This window comes from Dendrobates tinctorius, unplaced genomic scaffold (assembly GCF_039654945.1).
Source record: "Dendrobates tinctorius isolate UK_male_01 unplaced genomic scaffold, ASM3965494v1 ptg000035l, whole genome shotgun sequence".
Classification (NCBI taxonomy): domain Eukaryota; kingdom Metazoa; phylum Chordata; class Amphibia; order Anura; family Dendrobatidae; genus Dendrobates; species Dendrobates tinctorius.
The window spans coordinates 71,926,557-71,952,944 of record NW_027361703.1 but is presented as its reverse complement, the minus strand read 5'-3'; the positions used below and the strand labels follow the sequence as shown (position 1 = coordinate 71,952,944).

Sequence of the window (26,388 nt, the reverse complement as noted above, 5' to 3'; positions counted from 1 at the left end):
AGGAAATGTAGTTTGTTGTAGCCCCTGAAGGACAATATACCTGACATGTTCTATCTGTATTCTGCTAAGTCACTGGTCCTGAGTAAAATCAATATTCTTCATAGTAATATACAACTAATATGAGTGCTATTTGAATGGTATCATTGCCTCTTCTATGATCCAGTATTAAACATAGGGAGAATGCTACAAAAAACAAAAAACAGCAACAATAATCTCCATTTTCCAACCCACACACTAGTAATACTTGAATGGTTTAAGCTGAAGGATGGCTTAGGAATAGCACACTCGGGAATGGACCAGTGATGGCTTAGTAAGGGCAGATTCCCATGGAAAGCATACATTTTTGGGTCCCCACACTAGATAGTCATTCTTTTCTGATCTGGCATATGGTATAACACAGAGCTGGGAACCTATGGTTTCTGACTCTTGTTATTTTAGCATGTAATAAATGCACTTTAGCATTAGGTCGTCATTGCCCTACTCCCTGTGTGGGCATTGGCAAGGTCTGGATATTCACTTCATAGTGTACTAAATGTATGTTTAATGCCAGCCATTCACATTGGATGTCTATTGGCAGAATGAAGATTCGGCCAGCTGCTCAGCCGACCGCCTTCCCGGCTGACTCTCCCATATACAGGAGCGCTCATTCAGCTGAGCATTCCTGTGTTCTCTATGAGAAAGCCATCACCAGACATGTCTGGAAACGACTTATCGGGAGAACAAAGCAATTGACAGTCCAAAATCAGACATGCATGATCAATAGATATCCCCCACATGGGGACCATTTGTCGGGGCCCCTCATATGATAAGACTGCTGGCCATGCCTGTCGATATTGAAGGGTTCGGTTGACATTAGTCTAGGCCTTTAGATTGTACTTATGTTTCTCTATGTTACTCACTATTTATATGTAAAAAGCTGTTGAAACACTGCCAGGAATCATAGAAAGAGCCTGTGGGTCCTGCTGACCCCACCTGCACACTGCTGACTAACCTATTTTCACAGTCTGAATACTGCATACAATAATCTCTATTGCTCTCAGTTTATGCATTTCAATGAACAATCACATATGATTGTATTAAGATGACTGTGAAGAAACTAGTAATTTATCAACTGGAAATCCTATTTAGAAATTCACAGAGCCCCTACAGATTACACCCTTATATTTATGAAAAGTAACCATCTAAAATACGCACTTGCGGATCAAGATAGAAACAAAAAGGTAAAAATAGCTCTGTCTACCAAACATTAGAAAAGATTTCCGCTAACGAAATGTACAAGACATTTTACATTCGGATTTGATGCTTTTTTCACACCTAATTCATCAAGCTCGGCGGGCAGCAGCAAGGTTTCTTGTCCCTTTGTTACTCACATCACTTTCACCGGAAATAGATTTATTTAACTTTAAAGAAAAGACTTTGTTTGGATTTTCTGTAGTTGTATGTTTTGTTTTTCTTATTATATTTTTTAAACTTGTATTTAAAAAAGAAGTAAATGTGAATTCCTAACAAAGGGGAAGAGATTTGGAGAAAAGATGAGAGCTTTTTTTCATTACCCAGTAAGTCTTCGCTGTTTATAAGCATGACACTGCCTTGGAATTCTGCCAGTTCATATAGTGCTGTGCCTAAGGAGAGCCTAAGCAGCTGCAGCCTTGTAATTCAAAACCGCTCAAGTTTCCTAAAGGACCAGCACTAGTAGGATGCACAATGAAAGCAAGACACAGTTCTTCGCTCCAAGGATTCCCTTTCTCTGTGCATGAAGAGAAAGCCAAAAGACCAACCTGAGTGCAGCCGGACAGATCCAAGTAGATGATCTTGTGACATCCTTTCCCAGATCCCAGGTACTGTAAGCCTTTGTCTGTAAACTTTCGACTGTAAGCTACACTGAGATACTGCAGGTTGAGCAGGTATCTAATAAGAAGACCAGAAAACAGACACAAAGTAATACATTAAATATGATTTATGAAAAGCTTTGTGTAGGTAGAAGCAGAAACCACCAGTTCCTTGCTGTGACTGCAGATCTCATTGCACAAAGTAGAATTTTGAATGCTTCTCGGATAGGGCTGGAAAAGCATTTATTGTAGGCACACCAACTCCTAGCCTCTGGTGTGCTGACAAATGTGATGGTTTGCAGAAATAAACTTCAGCTGCAATTCTCTGCAGTGTGATCAACTGAGGAGGAGAACTTCGGTTCACAAAAGAGAATTCACAAAGTTGTACAACTAGTATGCAAATAGAAAATAGAGATCTACCTATGATTTCTTTACAACCTCCTTCTGTGCCAGGGGAGCCAGCATTTCCTAGAGCCCCTAATCTCAGCCAATACACCTCTGTTCACTTCTTTGTGCCTTGATGCATCCTTATAGAAACACCACCAAGTTCTAGAAGGTTTGCTAGTGACCACCAGGAGACCACAGATGTTGGAATGGTATCATGAGCTAGAACCGAATGACTATATACATTTTTGTACCCTGCAATTCTTGATCTTGTCTTGTGGAGGATATGATCTCAAGCAGCTGTATTATCAAAACATGAGATACATGTACACCCCTTACCTCATTATTATTGTTGGAAAAAAAGTTTCAAGTCTGTTCTGTCAAGGAATGATTTTGTGGTTTGGAATTCTACATTTCTACCCAGGATATACCGTAGTTTGCAAATATATTTTAAATGAGAATTGAAACTATTTATTGAACTGATTGTAATATGTAATTGGGACGCCCTCACACCCAGGGCTGTGGGGTACTCGGTACCGGGCCGGTATCTCACAGGGAAGTGTCACAGTAGCGGTGACCCGGTCCGTGGCCCTGGGCGCCCATTGTAAATGTTCAGTGTGAATGTGTAAGTCGTGACGCCACCTGTGGTGTTCGGCAATGTAGATGTTAAGCCGACGCTGCAGACAGTTCCTCTGGGACAGATGGTGTGATGCAGCAGTGATGGTATAGCCCTCCACAGGCAGGGCTGTAGACCCAGGGCAGAGTGGATGTAGTGACACTTAGATGATGTAGTGTCGGGCGCAAGGGATGTAGTAGTGCTGGGCAGGTTGACGCAGTAATAAGTGGAGGACACCAGGGCATGTAGTTCCAAAGCTTTACTCACAGTCTGTGGTGGCTCAAGAGCCTGCATCGGTACCGTGTCCTCCGGGTCAGGAGCCCAGCCAACCTCCAGGCAAGATGAAGCACAACTTTCCAACACTCCTCCAACTTATGTGCCTTTTCTGAACGTCTCCCTCTTAGCGCCTTTAAGTGAAGTACTCCTAGTACTGAGTTACACTGGAGTTCCTCCTGTCCGATGTTCCTATGAACTATACTTGTACGGCAGACAGCTGTAGCCTCCTTCGGGGACTCTCTGCTTCTAAGTCCCGGCTCTCTATCTTGTTGCTGTTGTGCCCCCAAGTCTTGTGTGGGAATAAAGTGATGACAAACTTCTATTCCTCTGGTGTCTGTTGCTGGAACATAAGTATCCAAACAACCTCGGGGACCGGACATCGGCCTTGTGCCCAGAACTTGAGAGGGATTCTCCTCTAACCCTCAATCCTCTGTTCTCTTCCTCTCCTCACGTTCCGTACTAATCCTTTCCTTCTTATGGAGAGTCAGGCTTTCTTTCAGTGTTCCTTTCCTGTGCCAGAGGACCCAGATCACTGAGGTCGGCTGCAGCACTTTCCCTCCTTCATCCCTCTCAGGGTATCTCCTTACACAGGTCCGACCTCGTCAGACTCCAGTGACTAACTCCCCATATCCTATCCTCTTCCCGCTCTTTAGTGCAATCTAAACTCCACCCGCCTCCCAGCACACTTCGTGTTCCAAGCAGGGAGCCACCAAAGGGTGCTTTGCTACACTACTGTGTTATGTGGGATGCAGGTGTTGGAGCGTGGTCAGGGGTCTCCACCTTACCTGAATGGTGGGGTACCACACCTCAGGAGGAGGTGTAGTACCTCTGTGGCGACTGAACCCTCAGGGGTGCCACATAATAAAGAATAGTAGGTAATGATTAAAAGTCATTATCTATTAAAGAGAACCTGACAGCTGATATATGGTGCCCAATCTGCGGGCCACACGTATCAGGAACAGGCTGTACTACTTCAGCCAGGTATGTTTGACCCTGAAACGCTGCAGAATTTCAGAGAAAAACAATTTTAATAACTGCAGTGGACTGAGCCGCCCAAAACAGCAGTCGGACAGGCACATCCCCAGAGGCTTCTGCCCGCCGCTCACAGTGACTGACAGGCCTATTTGCGCATACAGGCAGAGACATGTCAATCCAGGGCAGCGGGCGGGGAAGAACCACAGCGAAGCCGCCTGTCTGACTAGTCTACAGCGTGGCTCAGGCCACAGCGGCTAGTAAAAGTATTTTTTTCTCTGAAACGCCGCAGAGGCTTTTAGTCCCATACATTGTGCGGTGGGACCTCCAGTGAATGGATTATTTTTTCCAGCACAAACCACAGATGCTCAATTGAATTGAGATCTGGGGATTTTGGAGGCCAATCTAACACATTGAACTCTTTTACTGAACAATTTTTGAAGAGTGACATGACTCATTATCCTGCTGCAAAAGACCACAGCCATAATGGAATACCATTGCCATGAATGGGTCTAATTAGTCTGCAATAAAGCATAGGCATATATTAAATGTCAAAATAACATATACATGAAGTGCCAAGACCCCAGGTTTCCCAGCAGAACATTGCCCAGACCATTACACTACGTTAGTTAGCTTGCTTTCTTCCTATTTTTCATCATGATGCCATCTCTTCCCAATGGAAACAATTCACATATATCCATCCGTCCACATGATGAGAAAATAACATGATTCTTCGGAACAGTTCACTTTTTTTTATTGCTCCATGGTCTAGTTCTGATGTACATCTGTCCATTGTAGGGTCTTTAGGCAATGCCCAGGCATCAACACTGACATTCCAATAGGTCCGCAACTTCTCAACTCCATATGCCGTAAGCTACAGTGCACTTTCAATCATAGACTGCATTCACTTTTCAGCAATTTGTGCTACAGTAGCTTTTTTCTGTAGGATTGGACTAGGGTGGCTAGTCTTTTCACACAATGAGCAGTAGTGAGTCTGGGATGTCCATGAACCTATCGCCAGTTCACCAGTTGTCCTACCTTGGACCACTTTTTATAGATACTAACCAATGTACAACAGGAACACCACACAACACGTGATTTTGAAGATGACCCAGTCATCTAGTTATCATAATTTGACCACTGTCAAAGTAGCTGAACATCAAGATTTTAGCATTTCGGTAATTTGCTGGCGAATATATCCCACACCTTGGCATTGTCATGAGATAATGTTATTCACTTGTCCCCGTCATTGGCTTAAATGTAATGGCTGTTGGATGTAAATGTGAAGGCTTCTTTTGGGAATGTTTTTATGACCATGTTTAATTGCTATGGCATATATCCCGTTCTGTAGACATTAATACTATTTTTGGCATACTAAACCTATAAAAATTACACCAGGCTGCTGTGCATGTGGAACATTTGTATGCTGTGTTTATTCTACATCTGTGGATGGTCTGTAGTAAGAAAGGTGGTGCCATTACCAGTAATATACCGTAGACACATGAACAATTTTGTATTAGTCTGTAAATGCACAAAACATCCTTGTTTTCAAAGTTTGCTATGAAACAAATTTACTATAGTTTAGGGCTCGCTCACACTGCCATATATTTTCACATATTCTGTAAGATTTTGATCCAAGTGTAACCTTAGTGTGATCCAATTCTCTCAAAAGAGAGAATCACACCAAAGGTGTGGAGAAGACGGAGAATTTAATCTCTCCATCTTCCCTATTATCTCTGTGTGCATACTTCGGACTGCACTTGGATGGCATGTATTGGTGTGTGTGATCCGATCATGGGATGCACCCGCAGCATGCTGCAATTGTGCATGAGAAAAAATAATCGCAGATCTGCACTGCCCCACAGTATAACATTGGGCCAAGTGCTATCCGATAAAACATTGGATAGTACTCGGCCTTGTTATACGCTAATGTGAGCAAGCCCTAAAACGGAGTTTACACTTGTGACAACTCAAGTTAAGAATGACCAAAGCACTAATTCAATGAATAAGTAAGTAAAGTTCAAACTTCAACATGGGGGATATAAATTCTGTTTAGACAACCAAAAATTATGTCCTATAGAGCTTCCATTTGGGATATTAAAAAAAACATCTGGCAAACAAACATTTGTGGGGTACAATTAACCCTTTTCCAATCTTTTCCCTAAAATAAAGCATCACTGTGTGACGTTGGATGCAAAAACGCCACAACAGCCTCATTCATTTAAATAACAACAATAAATAGCATCAAAATCCTAGTAATAAATAGTATAACCAGGGGCGTGGATTGAAAGCTCCAATTTTCCATATTGCAACAACAGCTGCTCCACACCGCCCTCAGTCGTACCACACCGTGGTCCTGCTGAGACCTAAGCCCAGTAGGAACACACTTAGAACTTTAGTAATGATACTGCACCACATGGGCGTCCATCTGTCCCTGTACTGGGTTCTCCCCTGTCCTTCTGTGCAATCCATCACCTTCCAAGACCCCAGCATCTATTTCCGCCACAGCGAGCAGTTATGACTACTTATGCATGCGAAGTCCACCACAGACCAAAAGCCATCTCATCACCTTCTATTTGTGCCAAAGCACAAATATACGTCAATTGAGTTTAAATGAACTCCATCCGACCTCAAAAACTCCAGAGAAGGGGTTTTCAACTTGCAGTGTCGTACCACCCCACCAAGCCTTGCAGCAAAACGAGACACCTTTCTATTAATGGTCACCTTATTAATCCCTTTCACCGACCGCGCAGGTTTCCATGTGAGGTGCGCTTCCATGTTAGACCAGACTACCATAAACCCGGATGGGATGACAAGAGCCTAAGGCAATCACACTTTATGTCATGGATCAAATCCCTTAAAGCCCTAGAACCCAAATCATTCCCACCCGCAAGCAGCACAAGAACATCAAGTGATCTATCTAAAACAATATGAAATTGTAATTCAGGCAGTACCCTGCTCCAGAGTATACCACTAACCCCGATCCAACGAACCAATGCAACCCCTCTGGCAAGACCCAATTGTCGTCCGGCTGGCGAGATATCAGCCCGAAGGGCACCCCAATAAACATAAGAATGTCTCAATACCAAGATCAAAAGGGGGGTTCCTAAAATACATAAGCAAAAAAATAGTAGGGGTCAGTGTGTAACTATATGAATTAATGAAAATGGTGATGAGTATATGTTCAAAGGACAGACATCATCCATAAATATCACCACTCACAACAAATAAGGCTTAACATAGGGCCAATGTCTAACAGAATCCCAGCGGCCAATCTTGAGCACAACATGCATACCCAAACCCAAACGTGCTGTTTCTGTAGCAGCCCCCCCTGTCTGAAAAGAATGGGACCAAAAATCTGCACCATTTAAACCACACTGTTTCAAGCAACGTCAAAATACATTCACAAACTGATTAACCAGCAGTGCAGATCCATCCTGACGCATTAAGAACCAGGACCAGAACCTCTTACTTCCAAAAATGACCAGACCCACCTAACCGGACACCCTTTCATTCCTTGCACTCCCCAAAGCTCAACAATGCTACCTTTACCAAAAAGATCTTGGTACGCCTTAATTAACTCCGTACCATATCTGCCTCGCAGACTACATCCTCGAATAATAAACCACCATGACACTTCACATTCTTACTTACAATTTAGCCCACCCGTAAAGTTTCAAAAAATTCCAAGACAAATGCTGCCCCAAACAAACCACACTTATATTCCTATTTAAATACCCCTTTAAAGGCAACATAATAACTTACTCAAAATCAGGAAAGATACTGGACAACGCCAATCCTTCACCACCCGACTCTTCTGAAACGCTTTCAGCGCTTGACAAACTAAAAAAATCTTTCGTAACAGTCTTCCAACACATTAACTTAAAGAAAAAACGCCAATCATGCTATCCTGCTGAAAGCAACAAATGCAATCCCGATCATATACAGTGTAGTGCAGCGGTAGCACAATGTGCAGTGATAAGGCAAAGCAAAACGTCTTTTTAATGTTCAGCCCAGCAAAACAAAGCACGAAATATCATCCAGTTTGCAGCCGGGAAACATATCCTCTGGATTAGTCACTAAACACACCAGTCCATCTCTGACCAGTTGCCGTGGGTGACTACACCGCTGTATTAATGTACTACTCACAGCTTTACACGGTACACGATGACCTTCAGTTTAGTCACTAAACACGCCAGTCCTCCTCTTGAGACCTGTTGCCGTGGGCGACTACACCACTGTGATAATGTTCTACTCACAGCATTAAACAGTACACGATATCCTCCGGTTCACAGTCACTAAACACGCCAGTCCTACTTCGGGCACAGGACAGTCTACCTCTGGTTCACTGCCAGGCACAAGACCGTCCACCTCAGAGACTAGTTGCCATGGGCGACTGCACCGCTGTGTGTGCCAGGCTCTAGAGCTGTCCTGGCTCTGCTTGTCTGTGTTGCCTCCCACAGATGGAGCACCGCAGAGCTGACTGTTCTGTCTTTTAGCACACACCAGACTGAAACTGATTCTAAACCTGACACACCCAAACCCTATTCTGCAGGGTCTTTAACTAGAATCTGTGGCCGCAGGCCACATGTAACACCCGGGCCGGGAATGAAATGGACTGCACCACTACCATACTGGAGTCAGGTTTTCCCTAAATCTGCCTTGGACAACTAGCATGTCCAAGACCAACACTCACTATAGTCTGCACTGCAACCACAGCTATGCTGTGATTGTAATACCCTCTTATGGCCTCAATACACCTCCTTATATAAGCTCCTGCCACTGACGCCAAGCCGTCACATACCTTGTCCAATTGCTCGTCAAGACTGAATTTTTAACCAATTTTATGGTGGAACTGAAACCAGATCCCATAACTGATGGGACCAAACAGCTTCTGGTGCCAGCTCCCAAAGCCATTGCTACTGGAAGCAAGACAAAGCATCAGCTATTGAATTCTGTATAACAGGCACATGGGCAGCACAAAACCAGACATTAAATTTTAAGCACTTCAAAACCAGATGACGCAATAAAGCAACCGATGGTGGTGATCCTGCCGACATGTTATTTATACTATGAACCCCGCTTAAATTGTCACACAAAATGTACTGTTTTGTTCTTAAGTCAGAGAACCAAACTTCCAAAGCCACTACAATAGGAAACATTTCCAGCAAGGTCATGTTCCTAATCACATACCAAGCTCTCCATGTATCCAGCAATTCACTAATACACCAATGACCACCAAAGTAGGCCCCAAAACCACCCGCTCCTGATGCGTCAGTGGCTCCTAATGGCTCCAACCACATTGATTGTCCATTATACAACTGCAAGAACTCAACACAAACTTTCAGATCCACTTTTTTATGCTCCCCATTCAACTGAACAAAATGCTGAGGGTGCATAACAGCCACTTTAGCTTGTGCTATCTTGCGCACAAACACCCTACCCATAGACAAAATTCTGCAGCAAAATTAAGTTTACCTGATTGCAACTGCCACAGTCAATGATTTTTGGCCTGCAAGGCCTCCTGTATGCTGAGCTTCAAATCCAATAACTTGTGTGCTTGCAAACACCATTCCATACCGGCAAAGTCAATCTGAACGCCCAAAAACTTCAACACCGCTTATTGTCTCTCCGTCTTTTCATGAGCCAATGGAATATCGAAACGTTAGGTCACCTGTTCTATTGCCCTGAGCAGCGACAAAAAAATCGGGGATCCAGCTTGTCCAATACAAAAGAAATAATCCAATTACGCAAAACTGAATCCAAACCGGATTCCTCTCTCACTACCCATTCAATGAAATAGCTAAATTTCTTAAAATAGGTGCATGAAATCAAACAAAGCGTAGGAAAAACAATCCACATTAAAACTATCATCCCAAAAACAGCCTAAAAAATGGCTGCACCAGAAGCAAATGGAACGCGGACTCAACGACCCCTATTCAAACCTACGCACCCACTCCACTGCCTTCTCAAAATATCCACAGGAAACAGACACCAACTCTGGACTTATTCCATCATTAACCAACGAACCATTCGGATATGACAAATGACGTATTAGCCTAAACTTATTAGGCTCCTTTTTAGGAACCACTCCCAAGGGAGAGACTCACAAACTGGGATACGGCAGGGAATTAAAAAGGTCCAGCTATCCTACCAAGCGCATCTTCTTTCTGCAACTTGTCCCCAACAACCATAAGCTAATATCTTGTTAAGGCAGGGGTCTCAAACTTGCGGCCCGTGGGCCAACTGAGGCCCTCGGGACAATAGTTTGCGGCCCTCACCTCATGGGCCCTCGGGACAATAGTTTGCGGCCCTCACCTCAGCCGGGAAAACACATGCAAGAAACACGGCCGAGTCTCGCATGTAAAATCCCAGTCACACGAAGCACAGCTCATTAAGGTCATGAATATGGACGCCACTCTCATAGGCGTGGCGCCCATATTCATGAGCTTAATGAGCGGTACCACGTGACGTGTGACCGCGCGATCATACAGGAAGATGTCGCGCTGGACCATCGGAGTAGCAGCAGGAGGGGGTGAATATGATGATGGCTGGACAGTCACAGCAGCCTGCTGTCAGCAGGCAAGGCGTATGAGTCACACTCACAACACATGCAGCAGGTGCAGCTGAGCAGAGACCGGACCGGGCCACAGACTCAGGTGCGCCGGGTTCAGAATGAGCAGTGGGGCGGTGCGGTATATTGCTCTCAGAGGCGGGACATTAGCTGGCCTTATTGCGAACTTGCGCCATGTGAGAGTAAGCGCTGCCAGATCTCTAGCAGCAAGGAGTAGGCCGAAGAAGCCATGTTCAAAACAGTTTATGTTCAATGTTCCATTCATGTTCAGAAAGTTAAATGTTAAAGAACTGTTAATACAGAAATCTGAATCTTAATAATAATAATTACATTTCTCTAGTCAGCAACTATATGTGTTTTCTTCAGTCTTCTATATCTGCTGTATTATCATTTTCATTTTATTTATTTATTACTGATTGATTTATTTTTTTCTTATGATTTTGTTAATTTATTTTTATTTTTTAACACAAAATAAGATGAAAAAATAAAGACATTTGATAACATTGGAATGTTTTTGTAAGAGCTTTTCTTGTGGAAAACCTGCTGTGGCCCAGCCTCACCCAGATTCTACCTCCAGCGGCCCCCGGGTAAATTGAGTTTGAGACCCCTGTGTTAACGGGAGAAGAAGAGACATGCAATGCACACAAAGATCACCATATTATATTACAAATATTTTTTATTAGATCATACAGCAAAGCAGATTAAAACACTTAAAAGTCAAACTAATACCTCCTCTCCTTTTCCTGTAATTGACAGATTTTAATAGGGCACATTTGTCTACGTACATGGGTGCGCGCTGGGTGGGGCTGAAAGCCTAAAGGGGGTTTTACATCTAGCGATATCGCTAGCAATATCGCTAAAGCATCACCGATTTGGTGACGCAGCAGCGATATCACTATGTGTGATACTTACCTCCGACCGGTTCCCCCGCTGTCTGTCGCTGATCGCGCAGCTCCATTTCTCGTTGGGCGCTTCCTGCTGGCACCGACGAGCGACGCGTGGACGCGGGCGGGAGGACGTCATCATTGCCTCGTCTGAAAGGTAAGTAACGACCGCTGTATCGCTGCTGCATCGCTGTGAGATCTGCCTGTGTGGCAGCTCACTAGCGACCATTTAGCGATGCACCAGCGATCCTAACCGGGTTGTATCGTTGGCGGGATCGCTGGTGCCTCGCTAAATGTGAAGGGGCCTTAATTCTGGGTCATTGTTACTTATGTTATTGTTTGACTTTTAAGTGTTTTAATCAGGTTTGCTGTATGTTCTAATAAAAATGGTGTAGAGTTCCTGACCCCGTTGTGACCCTAACCTATTTACCCCTCCCACATCAGTCCCTCCGACTAACCAATCCAAAAAGACCCTCATACAACCTCTTTCCCCTTCCCTACATTTACTGACACAAATCACTCCCAGAAAATTAACCCCTTATACACAGAACTGGACCTGCGTCATGGAGCCCTCTCCTAAGGCCCGTGGGGGGCTGTGCAGTCCGTAATGCCAAAAGTGTATAATAGTAGTTACAGCTGCCAACAGCTGGAAGCCATGTGCATGGGGCTCGAGGGACACGTGGCTCTAGAGCCGCCGGTAATGAATATTAGTGGAGCAGAGTGATGTGCCTGGTATTGCTATACACAAAGAATATTAATCTCAGAAAGCTTACCTTGACATGACTCGTATAGTGGAGTTGGTTATATCAGTATGAGATAAATTGAGATAAAGAAGTGCTGGGCATCCTTCACAAATAACTCTTATTGCGTCTTCCTGGCCACACAATATACAAGCAAAAAAAGAAGAAAAAATAATTCTAAAACATAAAAGGAATAGTACATGTTCCTTATTTATGGACAGATGCTATGAATACCTATGTACAGAATATATTTAGCGTGAAGACATGTTCCAGTCAACAGAAACACTGTTTTTTTCTACTGGGTTTTATTTGTGTATAAAATCCACTGCATTAACAGTTAAAGCAAAGAGGATGTAATTTTACAAAAACGTATGCCCATTGTGGATTTTATTACAAATTCACGACTCATTTACACATGATAATTTCTCTGTAGATTCAAAATTATCCTTTGAGGCTGGTTCCACATGAAAAGAGTTACAACAAATCGTTGGAACATTTAGTATGAATGGAAAGCCAATGATTAATTTGTGGCTGATCATTCTTGGCACAGCTCACTTAAAAATGTCATTATAGTTGCAAAATGACTAAATAGAATGATATTCTTTTTAGTTTAGTGCACCCCCAGATTTATGAATGCTTTATTATAAGTTAATAATTATGCGTGCTTGTATTCACCAACATCAGTCACAAGATGCAGCACTCAGCTCTCCCACTGAGTTCTCAAGGATTGTGTACTCTTGAATGTCAATCCATATTTCAGTCATGCGGATAAGCAATACTAGCGACCATGGTGGGGGGAGTGGTTGAGCAAAATATTTCTCATCTATCCTGTTTTTCAATCCTGGAAAGGGGTTGCCTACTTTTAGGACACTGGACCTCAAAAACTGTAAAAGACCTAAATTAGCAAATATAGCAGGCTCTCAGACTCACTAGGTCCAGCGCTGGGTCCTTGCAGTGAATATTCATTTCTCTTTAATAGCAGGCACAGGAGTCACATATGCCGGCTTCCTGCAGCTGCCGGGCGATCACATGTGTCCGCTACTTAATGGGCGTGGAGAGCATTGAATATTCATTCCCTTTAGTAGCAGGCACATGTGATTAGTCAGCCGCTGCAGGAAGCCAGCAGTTGAGGTTACTCTGCCTGCTATTAAAGAGCAATGAATAGTTATTGCTCTCCACACACATTGTCCTGGCATGGAGAGCAGTGACTATTCCTGCAGCTGTTTTCTTCTTGTAGGTAGCGCAAGATGCCACTGCCATGTGCCGCTTACAAGCATCAATCAGCTGCTGGCATTGGAACAAGATGCTGCGAGGGAGCGCAGGGAAGGTAAGTTGGAAGGTAGTATTTTTTTAATGTTTTTCTGATGGTGCCCCTGCATACCAAGATAGGGTTGAGAAAGCCATGCATACCACGATGGGGATGAGGAGGCCATGCATACCAGGATAGGGAGATGAGGGGGCCATGCATACCAGGCTTAGGCCAGGTTCATATTGCGTTAACCAGCCCGTTCAACGCATAGCGATTGCGTTATGCTATACCCGCTAGCGCTGATGATTCATCTATGCTAGCGGTGATGGTGCCTCAGACGCTGCAGCCCGCGTCCGAGGCTCAGTCACTGAATGACAGCTCATCGCGAACGCATGCTGTTTTACGGCATGCATCGCGATGCGCCCGATAATGGGGGTCAATGGCAGCGTTAACGGACTGCGTTACACCGCGTTATGACGCGGTGTAACGCAGTCCGTCTAACGGACTGCCATAATGCAATGTGACCTCGGCCTTATACTCGAGTCAATAAGGTTTTTACCAGTTTTTTGTGTTAAAATTAGGTGCCTTGGCTTATATTTGAGTCGGCTTATACTCGAGTATATACAGTATTTTACAGTATGTGGGGTCCACTTTTCTGAAAGAGGGTAACTCCTTTAATACCACTAAAATCTAGTGCGATTGTTAGCGATATTTTTACCTATTGCTTAAAATCTGATGAAAATAACCAAAATGGTAAAATATATGTACATGTATCTGGATGCAAACAGTAATGACATCTGAAAAGTAGTTACATTTTAAAATAAATATATATTTTTCTAAAATTTCTATTAAATGCACTTACATTTACGTTTCTACACTCTGCCAGATTTAGATCTTGCAGATTTCTACATTCACCTGCAATGTAAACAAATTTGTTAAGAAGAGAGTCATTCGTCTTCATAAAATTATCATGGTATGCCTAGAAACACCAATTATCAACTTAAGGGAATCTGTGAGGAGGTTTTTGCCACCTAATTTAAGAATGGCATAACGCAGAGACAGAGACCCTGATTCCAGCTACAGTGGGGAAAAAAAGTATTTAGTCAGTCAGCAATAGTGCAAGTTCCACCACTTAAAAAGATGAGAGGCATCTGTAATTTACATCATAGGTAGACCTCAACTATGGGAGACAAACTGAGAAAAAAAAATCCAGAAAATCACATTGTCTGTTTTTTTTTTCATTTTATTTGCATATTATGGTGGAAAATAAGTATTTGGTCAGAAACAAAATTTCATCTCAATACTTCGTGATATATCCTTTGTTGGCAATGACAGAGGTCAAACGTTTTCTGTAAGTCTTCACAAGGTTGCCACACACTGTTGTTGGTATGTTGGCCCATTCCTCCATGCAGATCTCCTCTAGAGCAGTGATGTTTTTGGCTTTTCGCTTGGCAACACGGACTTTCAACTCCCTCCAAAGGTTTTCTATAGGGTTGAGATCTGGAGACTGGGTAGGCCACTCCAGGACCTTGAAATGCTTCTTACGAAGCCACTCCTTCGTTGCCCTGGCGGTGTGCTTTGGATCATTGTCATGTTGAAAGACCCAGCCACGTTTCATCTTCAATGCCCTTGCTGATGGAAGGAGGTTTGCACTCAAAATCTCACGATACATGGCCCCATTCATTCTTTCATGTACCCGGATCAGTCGTCCTGGCCCCTTTGCAGAGAAACAGCCCCAAAGCATGATGTTTCCACCACCATGCTTTACAGTAGGTATGGTGTTTGATGGATGCAACTCAGTATTCTTTTTCCTCCAAACACGACAAGTTGTGTTTCTACCAAACAGTTCCAGTTTGGTTTCATCAGACCATAGGACATTCTCCCAAAACTCCTCTGGATCATCCAAATGCTCTCTAGCAAACTTCAGACGGGCCCGGACATGTACAGGCTTAAGCAGTGGGACACGTCTGGCACTGCAGGATCTGAGTCCATGGTGGCGTAGTGTGTTACTTATGGTAGGCCTTGTTACATTGGTCCCAGCTCTCTGCAGTTCATTCACTAGGTCCCCCCGCGTGGTTCTGGGATTTTTGATCACCGTTCTTGTGATCATTCTGACCCCATGGGGTGGGATTTTGCGTGGAGCACCAGATCGAGGGAGATTATCAGTGGTCTTGTATGTCTTCCATTTTCTAATTATTGCTCCAAAAGTTGATTTCTTCACTCCAAGCTGGTTGGCTATTGCAGATTCAGTCTTCCCAGCCTGGTGCAGGGCTACAATTTTGTTTCTGGTGTCCTTTGACAGCTCTTTGGTCTTCACCATAGTGGAGTTTGGAGTCAGACTGTTTGAGGGTGTGCACAGGTGTCTTTTTATACTGATAACAAGTTTAAACAGGTGTCATTAATACAGGTAATGAGTGGAGGAAAGAGGAGACTCTTAAAGAAGAAGTTACAGGTCTGTGAGAGCCAGAAATCTTGATTGCTTGTTTCTGACCAAATACTTATTTTCCACCATAATATGCAAATAAAATGAAAAAAAACAGACAATGTGATTTTCTGGATTTTTTTTTCTCAGTTTGTCTCCCATAGTTGAGGTCTACCTATGATGTAAATTACAGACGCCTCTCATCTTTTTAAGTGGTGGAACTTGCACTATTGCTGACTGACTAAATACTTTTTTTCCCCACTGTATGTGTCACTTAATAGGCTGGTAGTTTTGATAAATTCACTGTTTTATCAGTAGGAGATTATAGAGGACTAGTAACCCTGCTACCATATAGTCCTTCATATTCATTAGCTCACTATAACCCCACCCCCACACAAATTGGCAGCTTTCTGCCTATGCACAGTGTGCACAAAGAAGGCTGCCAATCAGTGATGTGGGCAGAGTTATACAGAGCTCAGCATACAGAGAACTGGTAGATCTACAGCAGAGAAAACTGTGATTTCAATACAACTGTTGTAAACAGCCCAGTAAGTGATAAATTGCTGGAATCAAGGTATCTGACCCTATATTATGCTGTTCTCAGATGCAGAACCAAAAACCTGGTCACAGCACACATTTTGACATAACCGGTACTAAACAGCAAAGCAGTAAAAGCCCAGGTTCACAAATAAGCATTATGAATTTTCACTCACACAACAGAAGTTTGAGGTTTTGTTATAAGTTTTGCAAGAAAACATTTAAAATGCACAACTTGCATATACTGTATAGTTTTCAATACTGAGCGCTGTGTAAACATTTCCTACAGTAATTTTAAAGTGGTTTTCCATGATACTGAAATAAAGGCTAAAATATAGGCATTAATATATGATCTATGGAAACACTGGGTCTGCAATAATGGGCAGTATGAAGGTATTGCTAATTTGTAGTCTATAGAATAATACAATGTATACGACATGAATGTTACAACTCAAAAATAAACAAACAAATAAACCAATAGTAGTTCTCATTATTAGGGCTCATACTCACTTGCAAGAGAGTCGCATGATTCTCGTGTGAGTCTCTCGCATGAACACCTGGCACTGCCGCAGGCACTCGGACCGGAGCGTGCGTAAGCATAGAAATACATGCAGCAGCATGCTCCGGTCCCAGTGCCGGCGGCAGTGCCAGGTTTTCATGCGAGAGACTCACATGAGAATCGTGCAAGTCTCTCGCAAGTGAGTATGAGCCCTTAAAGTCAAACTCATGCACAATAGTCGTGTTGCGGTACCGGTGATGCAGTCTTGGTCCTCTGTAAACATAAGTTTTAGGTGGATTTAAAAAACTGTTTTTGGCTTGCTAATTAGCGCAGACCAACTAGTGGATAGGCGCCTCGTTACACAGGCCATTGAAAGGTGATGGGAATAGAACCATAGCTGACACGACCGTTCTGTCCCTATACAGCATTGTGTTATTGGAAGCACCTTGCCTGCTGACACAAGGTGATGTATTGTCGATAACAAGAAGTTTATGCCGGCATAAACAATCCAATCACCTGATAAATGTTTTGCTCACTCGTTGGGTTATCCATTCGTCGGGCGGTAAACATTCATGGGATGTTTACACTGGCCTGATAACTGGGAACGGAAAGCCCCCGCTACACATAGCGATATCGCTAGCAATATCGCTGTAAAGTCACCGAGTTTGTGACGTAGCAGCGATATCGCTACATGTGATACTTACCTCCGACCGTTCCCCCGCTGCTCATCGCTGGTCGCGCAAGAAGGTCCTGGATCATTTCTCGTCGGGCGCTTCCTGCTGGGCTTCCTGTGGCGCCGACGAGCGACGCGTGGAGGCGGGCGGGAGGACGTCAGGATCGCTGCGTCTGACAGGTAAGTAGCGACCCCCGACCCCTGCTATGTCGCTGGTGAGATCTGCCTGTGTGGCAGCTCACTAGCGACCACTTAGTGATGCACCAGTGATCCATATCATTGTCGGGATCGCTGGTGCATCGCTAAGTGTAACGGTACCCTAAGAAAGAAGAGGTGATGTGCTGCAGCGGCCACTACACACTGATTAGAGCTATGCTGTTCAGCTCCATGCACCGTTTACATCCAGAGCTGCTGGAAACTGCTGATCAGTGGGGGTCAGATCCCCACCGATCTGTTATTGACGACCTACCTCAAGAATAGGAAAACAAAATGTATACGCAAAAGGAGGACTCCATCTCCCAATCTTGGTCTGCATCTTGGATGTGCAGTCCTCCTGTTGCATATACTGTTTGTTTTCCATTGGTTAATTGTATATGCGTCACTGGCACGCCATACATATCTATAGTTGTGCCCACCGCAATTTCTCTTTGCCCCAAAGATAGGTCATCAATATCAGTATTCTTTACAAGCCCTTTAAATACTAAGGTTTAGGATACTGTGTGGAGAGGAAACATTTTAAATACGAAATGAAAGTTAAGAAATATTTTGCCATAGAACAACATGTGGTGTGAAAACTGCTTTTGAGCCCCATGAATCATCGTTCAGTGATTTTTTTTCTCTACAGGGCTTTACAAAAGTTTAATACTTTCAGATAATGAGCTTTATAGTTCTTAGGGTTCATTTACACTGAAAGAACTACAACAAACCAAAGGAAGTTCTTAAAGCCGTGTACCCGTGTCTACCTCCATGTACGGTCGAGTAAGCTGCTCTACCACAGCAGGCTTAAAAATTATCATGTCCAAACAATCACTTTCCGTAGACAGAACCTGCACTGCTGAGAACAATAGCAGCCTATGCGCACACAATATATTACAGATCATTCAGTGCTCATCATTTACAGTGATCTGACTGTGTATATAGGCTTTTAAGTGCTGTAGGTCAGTCCATGTAATCAGCTCTTAAAGGGAATCTGTCACCCTGTTTTTGAGATATCATATAATGATATCATTCAATTGTGTGTCACATAAGGATTCTCTTTGCACTTTTCATTCCCCCTGACCCCGCACCTTTCATGCATAAATACCTTTTTTATATTGGTTCAGATGTATGTAAATTGCCACGGTCCGGTCCGCTGGGCGGGGCTTATTCACCTGCTCCACCCCCTGTCTTGCTCTACACAAGAAGAAATGCGTAGAGCAAGACAGGGAGGGGGGGGAGCAGGTGAATAAGCCCCGCCCAGTGCACCGGACAGCGGCAGTTTACATACATCTGAACCGATATAAAAAAGGTAGTTATGCATGAAAGGTGCGGGGTCAGGGGGAATGAAAAGTACAAAGAGATTCTTTATGTGACACACAATTGAATGATATCATTATATGATCTCAAAAAAGGGGTGACAGATTCCCTTTAACAATTTTCATATATATTTTCAGTTGCAAATATATGTAACAGAACAGAAACGGACTGGGAATGAAATTCAGCCCTAGCATTTGAAAGCATACGTGCAAAATAGAACTCGTTGGCCACAATGATCATAGGTATGTGTGGAGAAAAAGGACACAGATTTTCAGGAAAAGAATGGGGGTGGATCAATCATGCTTTGGGGTTGTGTTGCAGCCAATGGCACGGGGAACATTTCACGGGTAGAGGGAAGAATGGATTCAATGACATTTCAACAAATTCTTGATGCAAACATAACACCATCTGTAAAAAAGCTGAATCTGAAAAGAATATGACAACCTTCATAACAGAAATACCCAGACTACGTTGCCCAGGCACCCCATTGTGACTCAAACAAACTCCCCCACCCCATCCCGCAAAAGCGAAGGGGGGGGGCCCAAAACAAAGGGAGGGTGGGTGGGTCTTCTCTCGGCGTCCTCCCATGCAAGAATGCGGTTTTTCCCGCACTTTTCTCCCCCAGCATCCTCTGCCCCTCCTTTTTCTGCCTCCCCCAATCCCTTCCAAGTCCACCCCCATTTTTCAAAACCCTGACTTGCCCATCGCAGTCATGGGGGGCCTCCATCTAGCTGAGCTTATTTCCAGCCCCCCTCTAGAGAGGCCTGGATGTCTTCCTGGAGCGTAACAATATTGTATCTTACAGTTATTAGGTTCTTTAGAAGGATGTAGAGCTGGGGATCTATATTGATGGAATATAGGCTGAACTGGATGGACAAATGTCTTTTTTCGGCCTTGCTAACTATGTTACTATGAATTGGTTAAAAGAAGTGACTTGGTCATTCTTCAGGCAGCTTCCACTGAAATGACGCTCAGTCTCTATACTTCACATACTTACGGGGGCGCTGATGGGGCTGCCATATGACATGCCAGCTGTGATATCATTTAAATGTCACTCTCAAAAACTGACATTGGCATCTAAATGGTTAATAGCCATGGCCGACGCTCCACTCTCCCCGCAACTGTTAATGACAGATGCTGGCTATTTGACATAGCCGGCATCAGTCGCATGGGGAGGGAGCTCAGTTCTTGAGACACAGTTACCCCAGTGTGGATGTACAGGTACGACAGTGTTTTCTAAAAATAAAAAAAAATGCTGGCGGCTTACTCACTGCTTAATGGACTTAAAACAGCAAGAACAACAGTTTACAAACCGCTTTAGGAAACGCCTAAAAAGACGCTGTAAGAGAATACTGCCATTTCTTGAAAAAGTTTACACTTGAAAAGCTTGTCAGCTTCACCCACATGGAAAAAGCATGAACACATACTCTAACAGTTTACCGCAGATCAGGCTGTGGATCACACAACAGTATTTTCTCTCATCTGAGATAATCGGGCCTATTATGCTAATCACACTTTGATCAGGGGGTGATCACAGTGTGCTCAGATTTTCTCGGATTAAGAGGAGAAGATGGAAAAAAAAGTCCCTATCTTCTTCATTCTGCCACTACGTGAAAATCGAACCGCACTCGGATGTCATCTAAGTGCAATCCGATTTTTAACACTTGCAGGCGAGTGCAATCCGAATATTGAATACAAATTGGGCATAAAACATTTTTTTTCCATGGACAGCCTCTGCCCACAGTATAACATTAGTTGGAGTGAGATCCGATGTTTGGTTGGATCACAGTCGGACTAAAAATATACATTCACGCGCACGAGCCCTAATGCCGAGAAATTTAAAATCATTCAGTATATAATATTTATCATTGACCCTGTTACATAATTCCCTGGCTCATGAAACTAATGAATAAGTGGATTTTGTATATTGATTTTTTTTTTCTATGATGATCATATAAAGGCTGCTACTAATAATTATATTCAACCTATTTTCTGCAGGCTCTGGAGATTTCTAACTAACTGTAAAACGTGCTTACTGTTAATTATACAGTTGTGACTCTGGTTGCTGAGAACACACTGTTGCTTAGCTGTTTCATATTAATAGTGTCACGGGTTTACCACAACAAAGAGGAGCCAGAAGACCGCAGCGTCTGATTTCTCCTACTCCTGCGCTGAATAGAAGCACTTCACCTTCTTATTAAAGGTTGTAAATTTCTTTAGGCAGTGAAGGGGTTAATCTGCTCTTTTGAGAGCTCTTGGAGCTAAACCTCTAAGCTGTGCACTGTTAGCCACTCTCTACATAATCTGGGTCCTGACTAAGGGTACCGTTACACATAGCGATGCACCAGCGATCCCGACAACGATATGGATCGGTGGTGCATCGCTACAGTGGGGCAAAAAAGTATTTAGTCAGTCAGCAATAGTGCAAGTTCCACCACTTAAAAAGATGAGAGGCGTCTGTAATTTACATCATAGGTAGACCTCAACTATGGGAGACAAACTGAGAAAAAAAAATCCAGAAAATCACATTGTCTGTTTTTTTTTCATTTTATTTGCATATTATGGTGGAAAATAAGTATTTGGTCAGAAACAAAATTTCATCTCAATACTTTGTGATATATCCTTTGTTGGCAATGACAGAGGTCAAACGTTTTCTGTAAGTCTTCACTAGGTTGCCACACACTGTTGTTGGTATGTTGGCCCATTCCTCCATGCAGATCTCCTCTAGAGCAGTGATGTTTTTGGCTTTTCGCTTGGCAACACGGACTTTCAACTCCCTCCAAAGGTTTTCTATAGGCTAGGCCACTCCAGGACCTTGAAATGCTTCTTACGAAGCCACTCCTTCGTTGCCCCGGCGGTGTGCTTTGGATCATTGTCATGTTGAAAGACCCAGCCACGTTTCATCTTCAATGCCTTTGCTGATGGAAGGAGGTTTTCACTCAAAATCTCACGATACATGGCCCCATTCATTCTTTCATGTACCCGGATCAGTCGTCCTGGCCCCTTTGCAGAGAAACAGCCCCAAAGCATGATGTTTCCACCACCATGCTTTACAGTAGGTATGGTGTTTGATGGATGCAACTCAGTATTCTTTTTCCTCCAAACACGACAAGTTGTGTTTCTACCAAACAGTTCCAGTTTGGTTTCATCAGACCATAGGACATTCTCCCAAAACTCCTCTGGATCATCCAAATGCTCTCTAGCAAACTTCAGACGGGCCCGGACATGTACAGGCTTAAGCAGTGGGACACGTCTGGCACTGCAGGATCTGAGTCCATGGTGGCGTAGTGTGTTACTTATGGTAGGCCTTGTTACATTGGTCCCAGCTCTCTGCAGTTCATTCACTAGGTCCCCCCGCGTGGTTCTGGGATTTTTGATCACCGTTCTTGTGATCATTCTGACCCCACGGGGTGGGATTTTGCGTGGAGCACCAGATCGAGGGAGATTATCAGTGGTCTTGCATGTCTTCCATTTTCTAATTATTGCTCCCACAGTTGATTTCTTCACTCCAAGCTGGTTGGCTATTGCAGATTCAGTCTTCCCAGCCTGGTGCAGGGCTACAATTTTGTTTCTGGTGTCCTTTGACAGCTCTTTGGTCTTCACCATAGTGGAGTTTGGAGTCAGACTGTTTGAGGGTGTGCACAGGTGTCTTTTTAAACTGATAACAAGTTTAAACAGGTGCCATTACTACAGGTAATGAGTGGAGGAAAGAGGAGACTCTTAAAGAAGAAGTTACAGGTCTGTGAGAGCCAGAAATCTTGTAAGTAGCGACCCCCGACCCCTGCGATGTCGCTAGTGAGATCTGCCTGTGTGGCAGCTCACTAGCGACTACTTACAGTGGGGCAAAAAAGTATTTTTTGCCCCACTGTATGTTCAGTAAGTGCGCTCAACTCAATACTTGGTCGGGGCTCCTTTGGCATCAATTACTGCATCAATACAGCATGGAATGGACGTGACCAGCCTGTGGCACTGCTGAGGGGTTATGGAAGCCCAGGTTGCTTTGATAGCAGCCTTCAGCTCATTTGCATTGTTGGGTCTGGTGTCTCTCATCTTACTTTTGACAATACCCCATAGATTCTCTATGGGGTTAAGGTCAGGTGAGTTTGCTGGCCAATCAAGCACAGTGATACTGTTGTTTTTAAAGCAGCAAGTATTGGTACTTTTGGCAGTGTGGACAGGTGCCAAGTCCTGCTGGAGAATTAAATTTCCATCTCCAAAAACCTTGTCGGCAGAGGGAAACATGAAGTGCTCTAAAATGTCCTGGTAGACGGCTGCACTGACTTTGTACACAGTGGACCTACACTAGCAGATGACATGGCTCCCCAAACCATCATTCACTGTGGAAACTTCACACTAGACCTCAAGCAGCTTGGATTGTGTGCCTCTCCACTCTTCCTCCAGACTCTGGAACATTGATTTCCAAGGTCTAGTGTTAAGTATCCACAATAAATGATGGCTTCGGGAGCCATGCCATCTCCTGGTGTCCGTCCACTGTGTTTTATCAAGACCAAAGTAAGCGCAGCCGTCTACCAGGACATTTTAGAGCACTTCATGCTTCCCTCTATGTGGTATTGTCAAGAGGAAGATGAGACACCAGACCCAACAATGCAGACGAGCTGAAGGTTGCTATCAAAGCAACCTGGGCTTCCATAACACCTCAGCAGTGCCACAGGCTGATCGCCTCCGTGCCACGCCGCATTGATGCAGTAATTGATGCAAAAGGAGCCACAACCAAGTATTGAGTGCATTTACTGAATATACATTTCAGTAGGGCAACATTTCAGATTTTAAAATAATTTTTCAAGCTGGTGTTATAAAGTATTCTAATTTACTGAGATAATTACTCTTTTATTGGCTGTATGCCATAATCATCAATATTAATAGAACACTTGAAATAGATCACTCTGTAATGACTCCATATAATATGAGTTTCACTTTTTGTATTGAAGAACTGAAAAAAATTAACTTTGATGAAATTCTAATTTTGTGAGATGCACCTGTATGTTCAGTTCTGTGGCTCTGTTTATGTACATTGCATAAGCCTTTGAGCTCAGTGATTGGCTGCAGTGGTGATATGTGCTGTAGTTATGGTATCACCACTGCAGTCTGTAAAGAAAGTAAAAAAAAAAATCTTCAGCAGGAGTTAGTGCTGGAGCGGGATGGGTACCAGCTACAGCACTATTTTATGCTTCTGATACTCTAGAACAGAAAAAAAGTGAAAAGAGAAAGCGAAAACCCCTTTAAATTAGAATTCAAACATCAATCCACAGTTTTCTTGGCGGAGTGTTTATCTGAGGCTCTTCTCACTAGGGATTTCCCTGTAAATCTCTGTTCAGCTCCAGCCAGCTGGTATTCATCCAACCAAGGTCAGCAAGACATCCAGTAAAGATTTACACAAAATATTAATGAAATATTTCACATGTCACACCCCCCAAGTTATCTGCATGATCATAGTAAAAAGAATAGCAATATTAGGGCTCAATGTTTTTTATGAGCAAAAAATGGACCAATTTTCATCAGTGTTTCGGATCAGATTTTCAGCAAAGTTTGGTCAGTGTCAGACTTTGCCATGAGAGTTTCATCTGTTTTTTCTGTGTATGAGAAGGTTTCCCAGTCTTTAATCAAACAAACTAGGACTAGAATGCAACTGTGTGTATTGTTCAAGGCTTTGGATCAAAACCAGACTAGTCACCCCCCCTTCCCTTATTTTTTTTGTGGACCACTCGGAAAAAAACCTCAGGCATGTGAACAGACACATGGACAATAGCGGGTATGGGTTCAATAGGTGAGTTTCATGTATACAAGTTGAATGTGTAACATGGACATGTGAATGAGCCCTTACAGAAAACGACCAATGACATAAACATTGGTTTATTAAGTATTATTACTATAATTAATTCTAATTTTATGCACACTGCACTAACTTTTTTCCACAGAACAGCATGTTCCACATTAGGGTACATAACGACATACGCTAATAACAGCAGGGAAAGATTTACAACAGAGGTGAGAGGGCCCTACTTTCAAGGTCACAATTTAAAACTACTGTAGTGCCAGAGTCACTCTTAGGGCAGGTGCTGACAACCATATGTTCTCCATTTGAGAAAAAAACGGTCCGATCATGCTAATCACCCTCAGATCAGACTCTGATCAAAGTGTCATCCGATTTTCTCATATGTGGAGAATTAAAAAAAAAGTTTCTTCAACTTTCCCAGTTGGAAGTCTGTCAAAATTGGACCGCACTCAGATATTATCTGAGTGAGGTCCAAAGTTTTTCATGGACCCATAGATGTGAATGGGCAAAGGCCATCTGATTATCGCAGGCTAATTGTGCATGCTGCAAGTTTTTACCTCGGTCCAAGGAAAAAATCAGACATGTGAACTGCCTTATTGAACAACATTGGTCTTTGGTCTGTGGTCAATCCTTTTCCTTTGAATGTCCCACTTCTGGTTTTGTCTTACAAATACAGAGGTAAATAACTCACCAAATACTCATCGTGTGAACGTGGCCTTAGATTTATACTTCAGAAACCTGTTGGAATTCAGTGGTGCCATGTTCTGAATAGCCAGAGAAAATGCAATAAGCAGGTCTGAGGCTAGTTTCACACTAGCGTTCTCGGGCGCAGCACAGGGCCGCCGCTAAGCCCCACCCCCGGCTGCGCCCCCTTCGGTCAGTTCCTCCTCTGATCGCATGAGGCTGCATGCGATCAGTGTATCCTATATTTAGCGTTGGATACGCTGATCGTGCACTGACCGTGCGCTGGTCTGAATTTGCTGGAGCTGCGCCTAGCGCACAAAAACACGCTGTGTTGCATTTTTGTGCTCTGGGTGCAGCGCCAAAAGGGCGCCGCGCCAGCAAAATCAGACCAGCGCACGGTCAGCGTATCCAACGCTAAATATGGGATACGCTGATCGCATGCAGCCTCATGCGATCAGAGGAGGAACTGACTGGAGGGGGCATGGCCTGGGGCGGAGCTAAGCGGCGGCCCTGCCCAAGAACGCTAGTGTGAAACTAGCCTGACACATCATAGCATTCACATATTTTGCAATACAGGTAAGTATTGTTCTATTAGCGGTTGCAAGGTTATAACATAAACTATACTGTATATAAGGATGGAGACAACTATGTCAACTCACACAGCATAAAATGCTACTAACCCTATCCACGAGAAGCATGCAGTCTGTGTTGCACAGTCCAGTTATAGGCTTAGGCCTGTT

General features: G+C 43.6%; 2 protein-coding genes across 2 annotated transcripts in view; one reads left to right on the top strand and one right to left on the bottom strand.

Annotated features, from left to right (window-relative positions):
- The window catches only part of FBXL13 (F-box and leucine rich repeat protein 13), a 396,865-nt gene that overhangs the window by 121,253 nt on the left and 249,224 nt on the right, over window positions 1–26,388 (bottom strand). Inside the window, exons 10-12 of the mRNA XM_073573638.1 lie at window positions 14,387–14,439; window positions 12,309–12,409; window positions 1,779–1,908 (exon numbers count right to left, since the gene is read on the bottom strand). Of these exons, the coding sequence (XP_073429739.1) occupies window positions 1,779–1,908; window positions 12,309–12,409; window positions 14,387–14,439 (284 nt within the window). The remainder of the gene's footprint in view (window positions 1–1,778; window positions 1,909–12,308; window positions 12,410–14,386; window positions 14,440–26,388) is intronic.
- The window catches only part of LRRC17 (leucine rich repeat containing 17), a 59,618-nt gene continuing 34,910 nt past the window's right edge, over window positions 1,681–26,388 (top strand). The window contains exon 1 of the mRNA XM_073573640.1: window positions 1,681–1,838. The gene's annotated coding sequence lies outside the window, so the exon portion shown is untranslated. The remainder of the gene's footprint in view (window positions 1,839–26,388) is intronic.